Consider the following 17,819-nt stretch of genomic DNA (forward strand, 5'->3'; position numbering starts at 1 on the left):
GTGAATCGCAGGGCTCAGAGGTGTCTCACCACAGCTGAGGTCGGCCCGAAAAGGCCGTTGTGGAGAATGGACCTGAAGAAATTTGAATCCTCCATGGCTTTTCTCGATGTGAGAGGGTTCCTGAATACCTGGCAGGTAAAACATATTCCCTGCAATCAGAACCTTACCTTACAAATCTTTGGAATCCTCTCAATCTAGTCTGCCTCGTGAGCCGTGGGGAGAAGGGGCTCAGCCTAAGCCAATCACCAAGCTGGAGAGCTGTACCTCGCCTTCCCAGTTGGATCCCACCCAGCCCCACCTTTTTCCTTTCCCGCTTTTACTAAGTGCACAGAAGCTAGGCACCTGGGTAGATTCAGGTCACGTGAAGCAGCCAGCTCACGTGACGCAGACCCCGAGGAGGGAGGAGGGCCATGTCGCTCTGCGTTACGTCATCACGTCGCGCGGTCGCTGTGAAGAGAACGGCGACGACCACGGTGACGGCTCCAGAGCCTCCGGGTTGGGGCGGCGGCGGCGGCGGCGGTTCGGCTCTCCCTGAGCCGCCTGCTAGCCCCACGCCCCACCCCACCCTCACGGGCGGGGGACGGGCCCGGCGCGGCCGGGTGGACCCGGGAGCGGAGGTGAGTTGCACGGAGGTGGAGGCAGTCAGCACTTTTCTTCCATCTTTCAGCTCCGGGTAATGGCCCTCCCCCCCTTCGTCGTCTCTCTCCAAGGCGGAATGGAAGGGAAGCCTTGGGAAGTAGGAAGTCTAGGGGGCACCTGGCAGCGAGCTCTGTCCTCTTGATTTCGCCCCACCGCCCCTCCAATATTTCCACTTGGCGGTGCCAGCCATATTGCTGGTGTTGTCAGAGGAAGAGAGCTCTTTCCCTTCTCTTTTCTCCCACCTCGAATTTTAGCCTTTCTAGAATTTGTCACCGGCCCCGAATCTTCCATGGTTGAACCCCTCTATTCACATCTTAAGGGAAGCTCTAGAATAGGTCACTCAGAAAGCTGAGCGTGAGGATTGTGGCTGAAACTTTGCCTGATGACAACTTGAAGGACAAGTACAGAGACCACGCTGCATTAGGGTTTCTGTCAGTTTTGACACTGAAACTCTAATCCTAGTCATAGGCTGAGCCCCTGTGGTTAACCCCCCAGAAAATCTTCACAGTAAATGGGCATTTGTTCAGATCCTTCTTATACCCTCGAGTTGAAGCTAAGTCGATTTAAGGAAAATCCTTTTGAAAAACATCATGTGCTTCAACAGATCACTTCCTTTTCTGTAAAATGGGTACTGCTGAGTTGTTAGAGGGATTATCTACTGTGCAGAATAATATGCTAACTATAAACAGAAGTAGATGGTAATTTGGAATTGTAGTGAGGGGCTCACTTAAGTGTGACTAAAGCTTGTCAACAATCAAGAAAGTACTCCTTAAATTGATTTTTATGTATAATTTATTTATGAGTTCATCTCATTGATACGTAAAGTGAACTTTGAAAGTGACAAGCCATAGCAGTAAAGTTAGTAGTGTTTTGATAGGTTTGTAATCCTAATAAGGCTCTTTGTTTGCATAAAGGAGAATTACTACAGTTATTGATTTGTTAATGTTAATGGGCATTTACTAATAACAGAGTAGGAAAACCCTTCTCTTGAAAAGCTTCTATAGCTTAATCAAGTGGAAGTCCATAGGTAGCTTGCCTGGTTTCCATTATTCATACAGGCTCTGGGTCCTCATTTGAAGTTTTATTTTGAGAAGAAGTCTAGATAATATCCAGAGGTTATCATAAATCATTCTTTGCATACCTCTTTGGAAAAAAATCATTTTCACTGACTGATCTTTCTTGCTCCAAGTTGAACACACAAATTTTTTTCTTACATTCATTTAACAAACACTTATTGTGCTCCTGCTAAGCCAGAAAGATTTCTAAGACAGGATCCCCATCCTCTAAGTACTTATCATCTACTGATGGGTATAAGTTAGTAGTGATATATCCCACCTTTTAAAGAACTTATCATTTCATCATTTGAGACAATAACCTTGTGAAAATATGTGGAACATACATAGTTTCTACTTACAATACAGTTTAGTATTGATTATAATAAATGTCAAGTGGTAGGGACACTCAATATAGGAATTCAGAGGAAGGAGTAACCACTTTTACTTGGGATAGTTCATAGCTAGATTGTACTGGTGAGGCAAGGAGGAAAAATACACTCTACTTGTGGATGTTTGGGCCTGAGAAACCTCATCTGAGTTCTGGAATTTTTAAAGCTAGTAGAATATATTCAGTTTCCTCCAGTCCTTCAAATATGCTCATTGGTTTTTTTCTCTTAGTTGCAGGACCCAAGGATTCCTTTTCCTCTTTCTCCGTATTGCTTAATGGGAGACATTATGGCCCCCAAAGACATAATGACAAATACTCATGCTAAATCCATCCTCAATTCAATGAATTCCCTCAGGAAGAGCAATACCCTCTGTGATGTGACATTGAGAGTGGAACAAAAAGACTTCCCTGCCCATCGGATTGTGCTGGCTGCCTGTAGTGATTACTTCTGTGCCATGTTCACTAGTGAGGTAAGTAGTAAGTTACCTCCTCTCAAATGAAACTCACACATGTGACTTTGTAGTTACCTCTTTTCACTGAATAAAAGAGAAGTTTGATATAATAGTGAATTTCAGTAGTATGGGGGTTAAATAGATAGGCTCTTGTTAAGATCTGCCACTTAAACTGACTGTGCCTTAGTTTCCTTATCTCTAAAATTGAGATCATAATAATACACAAAAACACAGGGTTATTACAAAGACTATGAGAAATTATATATAAAGTACTTAGAACAATGTCTAGCAGTAGTAAAGCACTCAAATGTTAGCTATTGAATTTTACTTCGTGTTTTTTAAATTTGCTTTTCTATTTTCCTCCTTCTAAAGTTTCATATTTTAAAAGGAAAGGTACCCTGGGGGGCATAGGGGGGAGGGAAGGAAAGAAGAGGAGTAGGATTCCATCCTTTATTTCCCATGTCCTAACAATAGGTGCAGAAATCAGTATCCATCCTACCAGTGTAGCTTTTAGGGTAATTTTAAATGAGGGGAAGAAGAGGATTTAATGAATGGCTGTACAGATAGAGAGGTTGTACGTTGGGGAATTACTGGCTCTGGAGTATAAGCAGCTAACAAAGGAATCAGGGAACGGTTGGCTTGACAAGAAAAAAGGTAGAGCCCCCAAAGCATTAAGAAAGTCTTTTTCATCATCACCTGGCAAAAAATGAAATGTAGAATAAGGCTGCTGAATATATTGTGAGGTCCTCTTAGAAAGTTGAACAGAGGAAAATTTTTTTGTTTTTCAAGATCCCAAATCTGGTCTTACAAAGAAATTTAAATAAATTGTCTTGATTTCTTAAGCTGAGTTGTGGGTACACCAGTGTTTATTATATCATTTATCTGTGTGTGTGTGTGTATGTGTGTGTGTGTGCCTAAAATAGTTCATCATAATACCTTTTTTAAAAATTTATTAGCCACCAGTATTTTCTTTAATTAGTCCCATCACCTAGAATGTTGCTGCTGGATCTGAACAGGAAAAGTGGTACCTAGCTAGGTACTGTGTTAGATGATTGTTATGCATATGTCACTCACCTTTGATGTGTGTGTTTCTATTCCATTTTACCAATGAAGGAACAGTTTTAGATATTAAATGACTTGCCCAAAGTCACATGGCTTGTAGAGGTAGGATTTAATTCTTAATTTTCTGACTCTGAAACCCCAACAGTTTTTAACTACTGTGCCTCCTCAGCTATTGAAATAAGGACTGTTATATTCTGTAATCTGATTTGAAAACCAAAATAGTTTGTTTATAATGCTATGAGCCACTGCTCTGTCATGTGGATGATGGGAAAAACATGGAAACCCAACAGGTCATTCCAGCTGATCTAGGCTAATTTTAAAATCATCTTGTGTAATATGACATTACAGATCCATATCCTAGAATGTCCTCCACAGTGTCTGCCCAAAAGCGTCAGAAGTAGTTGGCATTTTACTGGGTTAGGAGAGTGTCACCCAGCAACTGCTGAGCATGAAATACTAATGAACTAGGACTGCTTACTGCTAATTATATATTGTGCCTCCTGTTCTTTGTCTACATGAAGAAAATTAGTCTGTTTTCACCTTTTTTTCTACACATTTAGAAATTAGTATGGGGTTCTATAACATAATTCTTTTTTCTCCTCAGCCATCGTTTTATAGTAACTCTTTAAAAACTGACATGAGGCAAGAAACTGCCAGGTGGTTTGGTCTTTATTTTTGAGTGATTGGTGTGAAGGAGAGAGTCCAGAAACCTGGATTCTTGGCCCAGCTCTCAGCAGTTCTGTGTGAACCAGGCAACCATCTAACTCACTGGTTGGTCAATAAAATAAAATGATTGAAATAGGTGGTTTCAGAGTTCTCATCCAGCCCTGAAATACTTCTCAAATGTGATCCAATGAAAGATCACAGGACTGAAGCAAAGAACCTGAGTTTTGTCTGTCTCTACCTAGTTAAGTGGCCTTGGTCAAATTATACAATTTTTTTGAACATTAACTCTTTTATCTCTTAAATGGCTATAATATCAAATCTAACTACCATACCAGGTTGCTGTGAAAATCAAATAAAAGTAAATGAGGCGCCAGCCTCCCGCGTGTTTGGCTGGACGCCCCATCTTGCAAGATCGTAAATAAATTCTTTTCTCCTCCAGAACCGAGAGAGCGTTTATTCCCTTACAGGTACCGCTTTATTTCCGACAACTTGGGGGCTCGTCCGGGATCCAAAGCTTCGGAGGGGGACCCCCGAGGTGGACAAAGGGAAGGCGCGCCCCGCTGATTGAGCGGTCTCGGACTCCGCCATTGGGGGCCCATCTCCGGCAGCTAAAGGGCCCGAGACCAGACGCTTGGATCTGCCGGTTGTGGATGAGAAAAGGGAGAAAGGGCTTGCCTCTGTTTGACCAGGCAACTCCGTGCACGGACCAAGGCACCGTGGACTGCTGGCTCAGACCCCGCCTCTTGAATTTGCTGCCCATCGACATCAGCCTGGCAGCTGGGTTCTGATCCGGTCGTGGAAAGAATCCAAACTTCAACCGATCTGGGAAGGACCCTATCAGGTCTTGCTGACAACTGAGACGGCAGTCCGAACGGCAGAAAGAGGCTGGACTCATTACACACGGGTGAAGGGACCGGTGCCTGAACCAGACGGAGCTGGAAATCATTTGGCAACATGTCTTAGTGGAATGGGCTGAACCTCCTACATCTTCTCTGTTCATGAGCTCCTGATGGTAGCTTGAGGGAAAAAGCCCTCACTCGTTAGTCCAGAGGGTCTCCACCAACCCCATCTTGAATCTCTTTCTGCTTAAAATGTCTAGAGTGGTTTTGGTTGCCTGCTCTGAATCCTAAATACTTTCGCCTCAGGCTTTTTGTGCTTTATCAACACTTGTGAGAGTTGTTCGTGTTGATACTTGTAGCTCTGGCGTATTTCCCATAACTGCTGTGTAATTTCCCGGCCCATTCATCAGTAAAACAGCCAACCAGTCAACAACCAATCAATGAATCCTCAAACCAGTCAACAAACTAACAAACCAGTCAAGGAGCCAATGAACCAGGCAACCAACTATCAACAAACCAGTGAACTAGTCAACCATCCATCCAACCAACCAACCAATGAACTAGTCAACCAACCAACCAAGGAACAAGTCAACCAACTCATCAACCAACTAAGGAAACAGTCAACCAATCCACCAAGGAACCACTCAACCATCCAACCATCCAACCAGTCAACAACCAACCAATGAGTGGACCAAACATTTCTTCAACCATTCCAACATTCTCTTTACTGATTATACCAGTGGTTTCTCTGATGCATTCTCTAGTTTTGTTCTTAAAATACAAACTAGATCACATCACACACATATACACACATGCACACACACACCTTATTTCATCTTTAATTCATTAATTATTGAAAACCCACTATGTGCCAAGCATTTGGGATACGGTAATGAATAAAATAATTGCTGCCTCAAAGACTCTGCATACTCTCTTCCCACCATCTGAAATGTTGTTCCCTTTTCATAGCTCATTCCTTCATATCCCTTAGGTCTCAGCCTAAATATTACCTACTTGGAGAAGGCTTCTTGGCTAAATTAGGTCCCCTTTGTCATTTTCTAGCTTGATTGCTAAGGGTCTCCCACTTATCCTTCTCACAATGGGTTCCTCAAGCCCCACCCCATTTAACTTGTCTCTTACCCGTCTCCCCACTAGAATGTGAGCCCCAGGAAGGCAGGAATCACACTAGTCTTTGTTCCCAGCTGACTACCCAGTACCTAAGACACTGCCTGGCACATTGAAGGCACTCAATAAATATTTACTGAATGAAAGTTAAAAAAAAAAAAAAAAAAAGTAAATGAGAAGCAGTTTGAAAAATTGCAAAGGAAAATATAAATGTGGAATTTTATTGTAATTGCTCTTACTTATTACATAATGCACCCATTTCCAGGCCAATGTAAATAGTTTAGTTATTGAATGAGAAACTTCTAAGAAAAATATATTCTTATATTCCAGTATCATTAGTAATGAATATAGTTAATGTGATAGGACAATAATTGTTTATAAATACTTGTACTGTGTTGAATGTTAATAAAACAAAATAGGTTTTTCCAAAATAATGTGCTAGTAACTTTTTTAAATTGAGTTGAAATTTATATAACATAAAATTAGCCATTTTGAAGTGAACAATTCAGTGGTATTTAGTGCATTCACAATGTGTGCAACTACCCCCTCTGTCTCCAAAACTCATCTTACATATCAAACATAAACTCTATTAATTAAGAATTAATTCCCCAATTCCCACCCCTACCCCTGCCCTGGTAAACTGTATTCTAATTTCTAACTGAATTTGCATATTCTAATTATTTCCTATAAATGACATCATACAATATTTATCCTTTTGTGTCTGGCTTCTTTCAGTTAGTATGTCTTCAAGGTTCATCCATGCCATAGCGTGTATCAAGAACTTCATTCCTTTTTATGGCTGAATATTATTCCGTTGTATGAATATACCACAATTTGTTTATCCTTTTATCCATTGATGGACATTTGAGTTGTTTCCACCTTTTACCTGTTGTGAACAGTGCTGCTATGAACATATGTTTGTTTGAGTTACAGTTGTCAATTCTTTTGGAGTATATCTAGAGTGGAATTGCTGGGTCATATGCTAATTCAGTTTAACTATTTTTAGGAACTACCAAACTTTTCCATAGCAGCTGAACCCTATTTTGTAGTCTCACCAGCATTGTATAAGGGTTCCTATTTCCCTTCATCCTCTCCAACACTTATTTTCCATTTTTTAAATTTTAGCCATGTTAGTGAAGTGGTACCTCATTGTGGTCTTGATTTGCATTTCCCTAATGAAGAATGATGTTGAGCATCTTTTCATGAGCTTGTTGACCATTTGCATATCTTTGGATAACTGTTCAAATCCTTTGCCCATTTTTTAATTGAATGATTTGTCTTTTTGTTGTCAGATTTTAAGAGTTCTTTACATATTCTAGATACTAGACCATAGTGGCTTATTTCAAAGTTAGGAATTAATTTTGTTCTTGATCTTGGTCGAGAATGCTTTTTGATTATGCTGCAGGAATCAAGGGTGATATAGCCATTTACTTCATAGTGGATGTGTACTTTTTTGTGAGTAATATGGACTTCTAAGGTTAAGATGTGGTAAAATTTTCATAAGGTAATCGGTTTTCAGATTACAGTCCTATAAAATTGAAGATTTCCACCCTTAGCTAAATCATTCTCTATGATCATCGATCTCAGCGATACTTATAATTGCAAGAATATATTTTAGATTAAATATATCCCCAAACAATTCAGTACTCCCCAAATAGAGTCAACCCATTATTTTGAAAAGCATCAAGCAGTGCACTGGTATTCAGTGTTACAGCAGAAGGCCCCTTCGGATAACCTGCATGTTCCTTTTTACCATTAATAATAAATGTATTCTAAGGACTGATAAAAGGGACTTGGTCTCCTGAAGAGTCTGAGGTATAACCCACAGAGGGTTTTCTACAAGCACAAAATTTCTTTGAGATTTTATGTTTCATCTTGAAAGTTCATGTACTCTAGTGGTATGTTCATGGAGATTTTGCATTCTTTTCTTAATAATCCACCTTTGTTTTAATATGAAAGCAGTAGTTACTGGTAAAATTAATACTCTGGGAAGCTGTCACCCCACTGTGTACTCCTGAGGTATAGTTAACCATCCCCTCACTTGAAAAGCTAAAAATATGTGCCACGTTTTCTTTAAACAAGTCAAACAAAAGATACCATAATTTTTTCTCAGATGTGTATTCAATGAATATCATTAACATCCTTTCAAGCTCTTTGATGTCAGATTCTGCCTTTATCATTTGGAATTCTAACTACTATTATTTCATAACCTCTGAATTTTCAGCTTTCAGAAAAGGGGAAACCTTACGTTGATATCCAAGGTTTGACTGCCTCTACCATGGAAATCCTGTTGGACTTTGTATACACAGAAACAGTACATGTGACAGTGGAGAATGTACAAGAACTGCTCCCTGCAGCCTGTTTGCTTCAGCTGAAAGGTATAGACAATAGAAGTTGCTATTGTTCGTGCCAAAGTAGCTCTCTAAATGTTTAAAATTAATAATGTAAACTTAATCATGAAAATTATGGAAGCAGACTGGGCACTCATGTTTCTTGCCCCTGACTTTTATCTCTTTGAGCAATAAAAGATAGGATGTCATTAGGTATGTAAGGGAACTTCCAAATATGATAATTTGCCTCTTTACAAGAGCACATTTACACCTTTTGTGTTTTCTAAAAAATGGAGGGGAAGATAGTATATGGATTCTCTTACACATACATAGTCCTGGAAGGAAACACAAGAAATTGATACTGCTCATTACCTGCAGGAAAGGAAGCTAGGTGGTTGGTTGGATAGGGTGGCTAAGGGGTCTTTCATGCTAAATCCTTTTGTTCTGTTCAAAAATAAATAAAATTAAAAGTGGTGCTCAAAATGAGAGTCTAAAATTTTCATAGGATTAGAGATGGTCTCCCCCTTCCAGTTCCAGTGTCTGTCTTTGATAACTGCTAATTTTATTTCTATTCGTTTCACTTTTTATATATACATGATTGAAACATTTTCAGTTTTATTACATGATTAAACAGTGTGAAACTCTTACCTTAATGCATGGTTATGAAATTGTTTATATTCTAAACTTTTCAATTAGAAAAATATGAGATTGTTATTAATACCTCCTATTTTCCTTCATGGAGTCTTTTGGTAAGTTTTAATGTAGAGTTGAAATTAGGTACATTATGCTGAATTAGTAATTTTTTAGCTTGATTTCCAAGAGTTTCATAAGCATTTCTGTGTAGTTGTGCCAGTGTTCCTGAGAGCAATTGATCACACTATACTCATTTTAAAGATGAACAGAAATAAGTGAGAAGGTCTTGCTGAAGTTACACAGCACATAAGACAGAAACAGGATTTGAATTCCTTAAGCATAAAATTTCTAATCTGATTCTTAGGTGTTAAGCAGGCTTCCTCTGATACTGTATAGAGAAGATATTGCAATCCAAGAATAAGACCAATTGAACACCTGGCAAATATCCTGAAGTATTCACTGTCTGCATTTGTCCTAGGTGTGAAGCAAGCCTGCTGTGAGTTCTTAGAAAGTCAGTTGGACCCTTCCAATTGCCTGGGTATCAGAGATTTTGCTGAAACTCACAACTGTGTTGACCTGATGCAAGCAGCTGAGGTCTTTAGCCAGAAGCATTTTCCTGAAGTGGTACAGCATGAAGAATTCATTCTTCTAAGTCAAGGAGAGGTGGAAAAGCTAATCAAGTGTGATGAAATTCAGGTACAGATTTGGCTTGGTGGTATGGTTTCTACAAGACTGGCCGTTGCAAAATTTGCAAAGCAAGATGGTTACTGTGTTTCTGTAGCAGGGCTTCTTAATCAAGTCTCCAAGTGACTTCAAAGTTTTCATGAATTCCCTGATATTGCATGCTGAATTTACTTGCATATTTACAAAGAGGGAGTTTACCACTTTCCTCAATGAAAAATGTAATCCCAGTGGTTGAGAATCACTGTTCAACAGTGTGGGCTTAAGCAGAAATTGGAAGTGAAAGTAGATTTCTATGGATTACTTCTCTGTTACTTGTTCACTCACTTTACTAACACTTATTGAGAATATCAACCATGTAGTAATCAATATGACAGGTACTAGGGATCCAAAAGTGAGAAAGGCACAGTTCCTGATATCAGAGAATTCTCATTATAGTAGTAGAGACAGACATATAAAAAAAAGTATTATAATAGAGTATGATGAGAGTAATAGGAGCCTATACAAAGTAAGAAGATTATACAGAAGAAAGAATAATAAACTTTTGCTCCAGAGTGGGTTGAAAAGGAAGGGACAGGCATTCGGAGGTGAGGATATGCCATACGCAGATGCCATGTAGTGTCTTGCGAGGGGCTGGGGGTTAGGAGGAAAGGACCTGTGAACTGGATTTTAAAGGATTAGTACCTTATTTAGCGGAAGGAAAACTACCTGTAACCAAGCAAGCCTTTAGTTGACTTAACTCAGCAAGAAGAATCTCAGTTATTCCTAATTCTAAGTCACAAAACCAGTAGTTTAGCAGAAGTTTGATTGCATATAAGTCTGTAGTTTGAGAATTGGAGTGAAAAGTTCAATACAGGACTATTAGATATCTTTGAAACCTGTGGTATTAATCTCTAGTGAATAGTGAGCCAGTTTTTTTTTAGTTAGTACCTTCTAGAAAATATTTAGCAGAGCCAAGCAGTAGGATAAAAGTAGGGTTTTATTTCCCCCAGTTGAAAGAAATTCCATTCTCTAAAAAGGTTAAGAACCCCCCCCCCACCAGGTAATGATAAAAAATGATTTTTAAATAAGTGGATTCCTAGGAGTTAGTGGTACCTCTACAGGTATACCCCAATTCAAATGAGATATATTGGAAACAAAGTTTGATTAATATTCTAAGTCTTCTAGGAGGAATTTGCTATTTAAAGAAATCCTATAAATATACTCTTTCCTAAACTCAAATAATTTGTTTTGTAAAAACTAGGATTTTTATGTAATATAATAACAGGTTTTAATATATTTAAAACTTAAATATATTTCTTAGGAAATTTTATCTGACTTTTTCTTTACATCTTTCTGTAGTGACTTTTCTGAGGGAAGTAGTTAGGGTACATCAGTGGCATTGTTTCAACCAAAGAAGAATTATTTTCCAGTTTCACTTAATGTTTTGTATCAACCCAAAGAAGCCATGGTTACAAATGCTTCTGAGCCAAGTATTTGCTAAAGTCTTTGTTTTCACCCTCAAAGTAGGGGACATTATATCCTTGCCCTGAAATGCCATGCATTGTCCTAAGTACACATTCTTCAGACTTGGAAACTGGCAATTCATTAGAATATCTTAATTTTTTTTTGACTTTTCTGTATATTAGAAAATATAGTGAATAAAATGGGCCTACAAACTTGAAGTCCCTGCATATAAGAATTAAATAACTGATATTTACTCAGCATTTACTATTGGTTTATTTATCAAATATTTATTGAGCACTTACTGTGCACCCAGAACTGTTCCAGGTGCTGGTGATAACAATTATGAACAAAACAGACCAAAATCCCTGTCCCTGGAGCTTACATATGAATGTCACCGTTCTTGTTATTTTATGGAGGTTATCTTACTTAATTCTCACAGTTGTCTCCATTTTTCAGAGGAGGAAAGAGACTTGGAGGTTAAGCACTGTACCACTGCTAGTAATTAATGGAACCAAAATTCAAATCTAGACAATCTGGCTCCAGAGCCTATTCTCTTAGTCACTAAACTATGAGCTAGTCACCTAGTCAGTTTGTTTCCGATTGGCCAAATGAGGAAGCAGTCACAGAAGTAATTTATTTTAGAACTGTATAGACTTTGGAATAAAACTAGATGGAAAACCAAAAAAAAACAAAACAAAACTGAGAACTCTTGTATAGTCTTCCTTAAGCGTCTGTCAAGACTGACCTTTGCCTTTTTTCTAAAAAGGCAACAAATGACACATTTTTTTCCGTTCCTATTCCAGCCAAAAATAGCAACCAGATGTCTGACATTGCATTGCTAACTAAAGCTTTCTCTTATTATTTAAAACAGTAGTACTTAAAACAATGGCAAATAGTATACGTATTGGTTGAAACAATGTGGGCTTTAGAGTTAGTCTGGAGTGTGAATCTGGGCTGTGTGACATTGAATAAATTACCTAACAACCAGTCTACAGTATCCACTTCTATAAAATTCAGATAATATTAGTACTTAGTACGTAGGATTGTTTTGAGCATTGAATAAGAATGCCAGTGCCTGATATGTAGGAGAGTTCTCCATGAAACTTTATTATGGAGAAGATTTCTTTTTTTTCCATAATGAGGAATTAATGTTGGGTTTTTTTCCTCCCAGTTTAGCTTTTCCTCTGCAATTTCAGTTTATTCTGGCTTCATTAAATCTGGGATCTCTGTTCATGATTGAGAAACTCCATTTTTAAATTGATGTGTCTAATTTAAACCTATGAAGTGTCAGAATCTAGCATGCAGCTGCTTGGAACTATCAGACTAATATTCTTGTCTTTAACAAATATTAAAGAAAATCATGGACGTTTTCTGCGCCCTCTCCTGCATCAAATCCATTAGTAGGGCTGGGTTAGTTTGATCTCCCAAATATTTCTCCATTGCATCTACTTTTTCCTATCATCACTGTCATAATTGTAGTCTAAGTACCGTCACCTTTTGCCTTGTGTACGAGAGCAAACTCCTAACTGACCTCCCAGCTCTTGACCCTTCCAAACTGTTCCACCCATGGCAGCCAGTGTAGTCTTTACAAAACATCAATATGATCATATCACTGCTCTGCTTGAAAACTTTTAACCATTGCTAGTTACTTTTAAGTAAACTCCAGTCTTCCAGTGCCCTCTGTGAACTGGTCCTTGCTTATCTGTCTGGCGTCGTCTTTATCTTCTCCCTCCATTCATTCTCCTACAATAGCCTTCCATCATTTCCTTAAGTTACTTGTTTTTTGCTCTAGGGCAGTGCTGTCCAATAGAACATTCTGTAAAGATAGAAACGATCTATATCTGTGCTGTCCAGTTCGATTGCCAGCAGCACATATGGCTGTTGAATACTTGAAATGTGGATTTTAAATTTAAACTTTTAATTAATTTAAATGTAAATAGCCACGTGTGGCTAGTAGCTACTGTGGTGGACAACACAGCTCTAAGGTCTTTGCATGTGTTCTTCTTTTTGACTTGGAGTATTCTCTTACCCTGATTAACTGCTACTCATCCTTCAGATTTAAATTTATTGTTTCTTCAGGGAGGCTCTTCCCTGACCAGTAAATCTAAATTAGAAATGTTGGGTTTTCTGTCTCATAACCCCTATACCTTTCCTATGTATAGTTTATAATGGCAAACTGGGTTGTTGATTTTTTCCAATTTAACAATTATCTCCCCACTTGTTCATTAAGAGCAGGGATCATATCTAATTTGTTCCCTATCATATAACAAACTTCCAGCACAGTGCCTGGCACTTAGCAGTTGTTTAGTAAATCCGTCAAATGAATGAACTTTCTGAAATATTTTCTGTATTTCCAGAGAACCACAGTTTTTGAAAAAAGTTCATGGGTGGTTTCTTCTGTAGTCAACCTGAGAAGTATCTGAAAGGTATCTCTCAGAACAGATAAATAAGCTCCATGGGGCTGGTGGAAGGAACATAAGACAAATGTCAGTCTCTGGGAGGTCCTAAGTGTTTTTACACCTAATATCCTTCTGGTGGTATGATGCTTTTTAGGGTGCCTCTCATCTATCTAGTTTGTCATATGAATGCTTAGAAAACTTAGACCGTCGCCCTGGGTTCCGCGGGGATGGCGGGAATGGGAGCAGGAGTTCGCGGCGGCGCGGCGGCGGGGGTCGAGGCCCGGGCTCGCGATCCGCCCCCCGCGCACCCATCCGCGCCACCCTCGGCCTGCGGCGCAGCCCTCGGCCCGCAGGATGGACGGCACGTCCGGAGGCCTGGGCTCCGGGGACAACGCACGGACCACCGAGGCGCTTTTTGTGGCGCTGGGTGCGGGCGTGACGGGGCTCAGCCACCCGCTGCTTTACGTGAAGCTGCTCATCCAGGTGGGGCATGAGCTGATGCTCCCCACCATTGGGACCAATGTGCTGGAGAAGAAGGTCCTCTATCTGCCGAGCTTCTTCACCTACGCCAAGTACATCGTGCAGGTGGATGGGAAGATAGGACTGTTCCGTGGCCTGAGCCCCTGGCTGATGTCCATCACCCTGTCCACTGTGACCCGGGGCAGCATGAAGAAGGTTTTCCCTCCCGATGAGATCGAACAGGTGTCCAACAAAGATGACATGAAGACTTCTCTGAAGAAAGTGAAGGAGACCTCCTACAAGATGATGATGCAGTGTGTGTCCTGCATGCTGGCCCACCCCCTGCATGTGATCTCAATGTGCTGCATGGTCCAGTTTGTGGGCAGGGAGGCCAAGTACAGCTGCATGGTGAGCTCCATTGGGAAGATTTTCAAAGAGGAGGGGCTGCTGGGATTCTTTGTTGGCTTAATCCCTTACCTCCTGGGAGATGTGGTTTTCTTATGGGGCTGTAACCTGCTGGCCCACTTCATCAATGCCTACCTGGTAGATGACAGCCTCAGCCAGGCCCTGGCCATCCAGAGCTACACCAGATTTGTGATTGGGATTGCAGTAAGCACACTGACCTATCCTTTCCTGCTGGTCGGTGATCTCATGGCTATGAACAACTGTGGGCTGCAGGCTGGGCTTCCCCCTTACTCCCCAGTGTTCAAGTCCTGGATCCACTGTTAGAAGTACCTGAGCATGCAGGGCCAGCTCTTCTTGGCTCCACCCGGCTTTGCATGTCATCAGGATCCTGCTTTGCCCTTGAATAACCTGAATCACAAAAAACACGCTGTCTCAGCCTGGCCACATGGGTGAGACCTGATCACCTTGGAGACCTGCAAGACAAGATGACTCTAACCCAGCAACACCTAGATGTGCCCTAGCCCAGCCAGGCTTCAGTTTCCATATTTGCCATGTGTCCAGTTGTGGGGTCAGGGCTGGGGATGGGGCTATGCCCGGTGGAGGGGGGATGGGATGGTGGCCTTGAGGAATTGGAGCAGAATTCCCTTACTTCCCAGATTTGCCATGCCTGCCTTTTGTAGAGGGCTGGAGAACTGCTTGTGGAGGCCCAGGTCGATGAGGAAAGGCTGATAGCGTGAGATCCCACCCCTCCTCACACCCCTCGAGTCAGCCCCAGCTCTCATCTTGCAGTTCAGCTGGGAGCTTCACTCCTGCTGTGTAAATAGGGCGTGATCCTCTTTCATGAGGCTACTGTCATTTCTAGGCCTGTGCTAGGAGGCTGTTGCCAGGTTCTGCCTTCATTGTTCTCAACACTACTTTTCTGATATGAAGGCAGCATCTTCTTTGGAACAGGAAATCATGTTAAGTGCTCAGAATGTGTCCCCTTCATCTAATGCCCATCTGTTCAGTGATGACCATACATGTGTGAGACCTGGTTACCTATGCAGTCATGAATATCCAGAAATTTCGCTGATCAGTGTCTTTAGTCTTACTAAAAAATTCATAAGACTTGACCCTTTTCCCCTCAAATAAATGTATTGGTGGTGATTTGGAAAAAAAAGCTTAGACCTTAGTATCCCAAATAATTTATTACATGTCATATCAAATAGCATAGTGCCCTAATACATAGTAGTTTCTCAAATGGTAATTGACAGTGCTTTGAAAACTGCAACATTCCATATGATGATGTAGGAGAATCTCTTACTTCGCAGGCTTGAGTGGAGGGATTAGAAATCAAGAGCCTGGAGATGATTAGACCACACTTAGAATAAACATTATTTCAAGAGCTAATTTTGAATAGGACTACAAATTTCTCCCCTAGAGTTTCAGAAATGACCAGAAAAAAAGTCCAGAATGGGAAAAATTCTGAAATGAAGTCCACTCTGACTTTTTTTTGAACACATTAAAAACAACGTTTATTTTATTTTCAACCACACAAAAAATACCAAACTTTTCCAGTGACAACTGTACTCTTTTTGAATTTTTCTCATATAGAATTGGGTATGTTGGAAGCAAGTTATTTCTGGTGATCAGGAATCAAGGCACAGTAGCCCTAAAGGTAGTAGCTTTGTAGTCAACATACTGAGAATCAAGACATAACATATTTTACTTTCAAAGTAAAGGATAAATATTTTTTACCATATCCTTTAATCAGTAAAGTACTTTTCTCTGGAATGATCCATGTTTGTTTTCTTTTAAAATGCTATTTTACTGAGATATATTCACATAACATACACTCCTTCAAAGTGTACAATCAGTTGTTCATAGTATCTTCATATAGTTGTGCATTCATCACCACAGTCTTTGAACATTTTCATTACTCCAAAAAATAAAATTAAAATTAAAAAAGAGCATCCAAAACATTCATTCCCCTCTTCCCATTGTTCATTTACTTTTTTTAAACACTCATTGTTTTTTTTAACTTTATCAAAAAATTAGAAAACAAACATGAAAAAAAAACATCTCAAACAAAACCAAAGCATAGGAATAAGAAAAAACAAATAACCTAAAATAACTACATTGCTTCCAACATGTTCCTACCATACCCCAAGAAAATTAACAAACTATAACCCGACAAAGGAATAAGAAAAACAAATGACCTAAAATAACTACATTTCTGTGAACTTTTTCCTACCATACCCTCCAGGAATTAGCAAGCCATAGTCATTCCTGAGCATTCCCATAACATTAAGTTTATACTCCATAACTTATCTGTTCTTATCAGATTATCATTCCCCTTTCACTATTTGCTGTGGAATGATCCATGTTGAGTGCTTAATTCTTCTCACACAAAGTTCCCTTCAAGTGAGTATTAACTATAAAACATGCAGTTTTGAATGGAGTTTGTATTATTGGTAAGATTCAAGGATGAAACAGTAGAACTCTACAACTTACCTTAAAAGAAAGAGCAAGTTCTGTTTGAATAGCAGAATACACAAAACCAGGCAGAGAAGTCCCCAAGGAAATGAGTCATGTTTCCCTGTTATTGGTCCTTTGGTCTTTCATCTTCTAAGCACTTATTGGATTTCCTTTTTATGATAGCAGACATCTCTTTAGATTACAAATCTAAATAATATTTAAATCAAACAGTGATAACTTTCAAAGTACGATTCCACAAGCAGCCAGAGAACAAACCGCATAGAATGTAGAATGTCATGGGTCACAGCTCCACAACTCCAGCCTCTTCCATTATTGTAAAATACAATATACATAGAGAAAGCTATCAGTTCTCAAAGCACAGCTCAACAAGCAGCTATATCGGCAATCTCAAAAACTGCCATGGATTACAGTTCCACAGTCCCAGTCCCCTCCCCGCTGTGCAACACAAGGCATACACTGAAAGGTGAAGACCCTCAAGGCACAATTCAGTCAGCAGCCATAGAGCAAATCCCAAAGGATGCTATAGGCCAGATTTCCACCATGTCATCTACCCTCCTCCAGCCATTCCAATACCCCAGCATCCAAATATATATATTTAGTTACATAAAGTTTCAGTATTCATAGACCTTTGTTAAAACTTACCTTGTTTGTTGTTACCCCTTCCTCTCACTTAATCTCTTTCTCCATTATTATATTTTAAACTGCTCTCCCCCACCCTGTTCCTTTAAATAGGAAAAAAGTGCTAAATGTCTCTTTATAGCC

General features: G+C 39.9%; 2 protein-coding genes across 2 annotated transcripts in view; both read left to right on the plus strand.

Moving 5' to 3' along the window:
* Positions 1-455: 455 nt before the first annotated feature.
* KLHL12 (kelch like family member 12) overlaps positions 456-17,819 on the plus strand; it is a 49,145-nt gene continuing 31,781 nt past the window's right edge. Inside the window, 4 exon segments of the mRNA XM_037806203.1 lie at positions 456-617; positions 2,313-2,552; positions 8,451-8,604; positions 9,668-9,885. Coding sequence (XP_037662131.1) covers positions 2,358-2,552; positions 8,451-8,604; positions 9,668-9,885 — 567 coding nt within the window. The 5' untranslated portion in view covers positions 456-617; positions 2,313-2,357.
* On the plus strand, positions 13,119-16,317 carry LOC119526131 (mitochondrial carrier homolog 1-like). Its single transcript, XM_037825027.1, has one exon. The coding sequence runs from the start codon at positions 13,902-13,904 to the stop codon at positions 14,901-14,903; it is 1,002 nt and encodes a 333-aa protein (XP_037680955.1). The 5' UTR covers positions 13,119-13,901; the 3' UTR covers positions 14,904-16,317.

Source organism: Choloepus didactylus, chromosome 2, assembly GCF_015220235.1.
Source record: "Choloepus didactylus isolate mChoDid1 chromosome 2, mChoDid1.pri, whole genome shotgun sequence".
Lineage (NCBI taxonomy): Eukaryota > Metazoa > Chordata > Mammalia > Pilosa > Megalonychidae > Choloepus > Choloepus didactylus.

What these genes read in the sequence shown, in the direction of transcription:
- LOC119526131 (XM_037825027.1), top strand. Translation starts at nt 13,902, where the DNA reads ATGCTTAGAAAACTTAGACCGTCGCCCTGGGTTCCGCGGGGATGGCGG.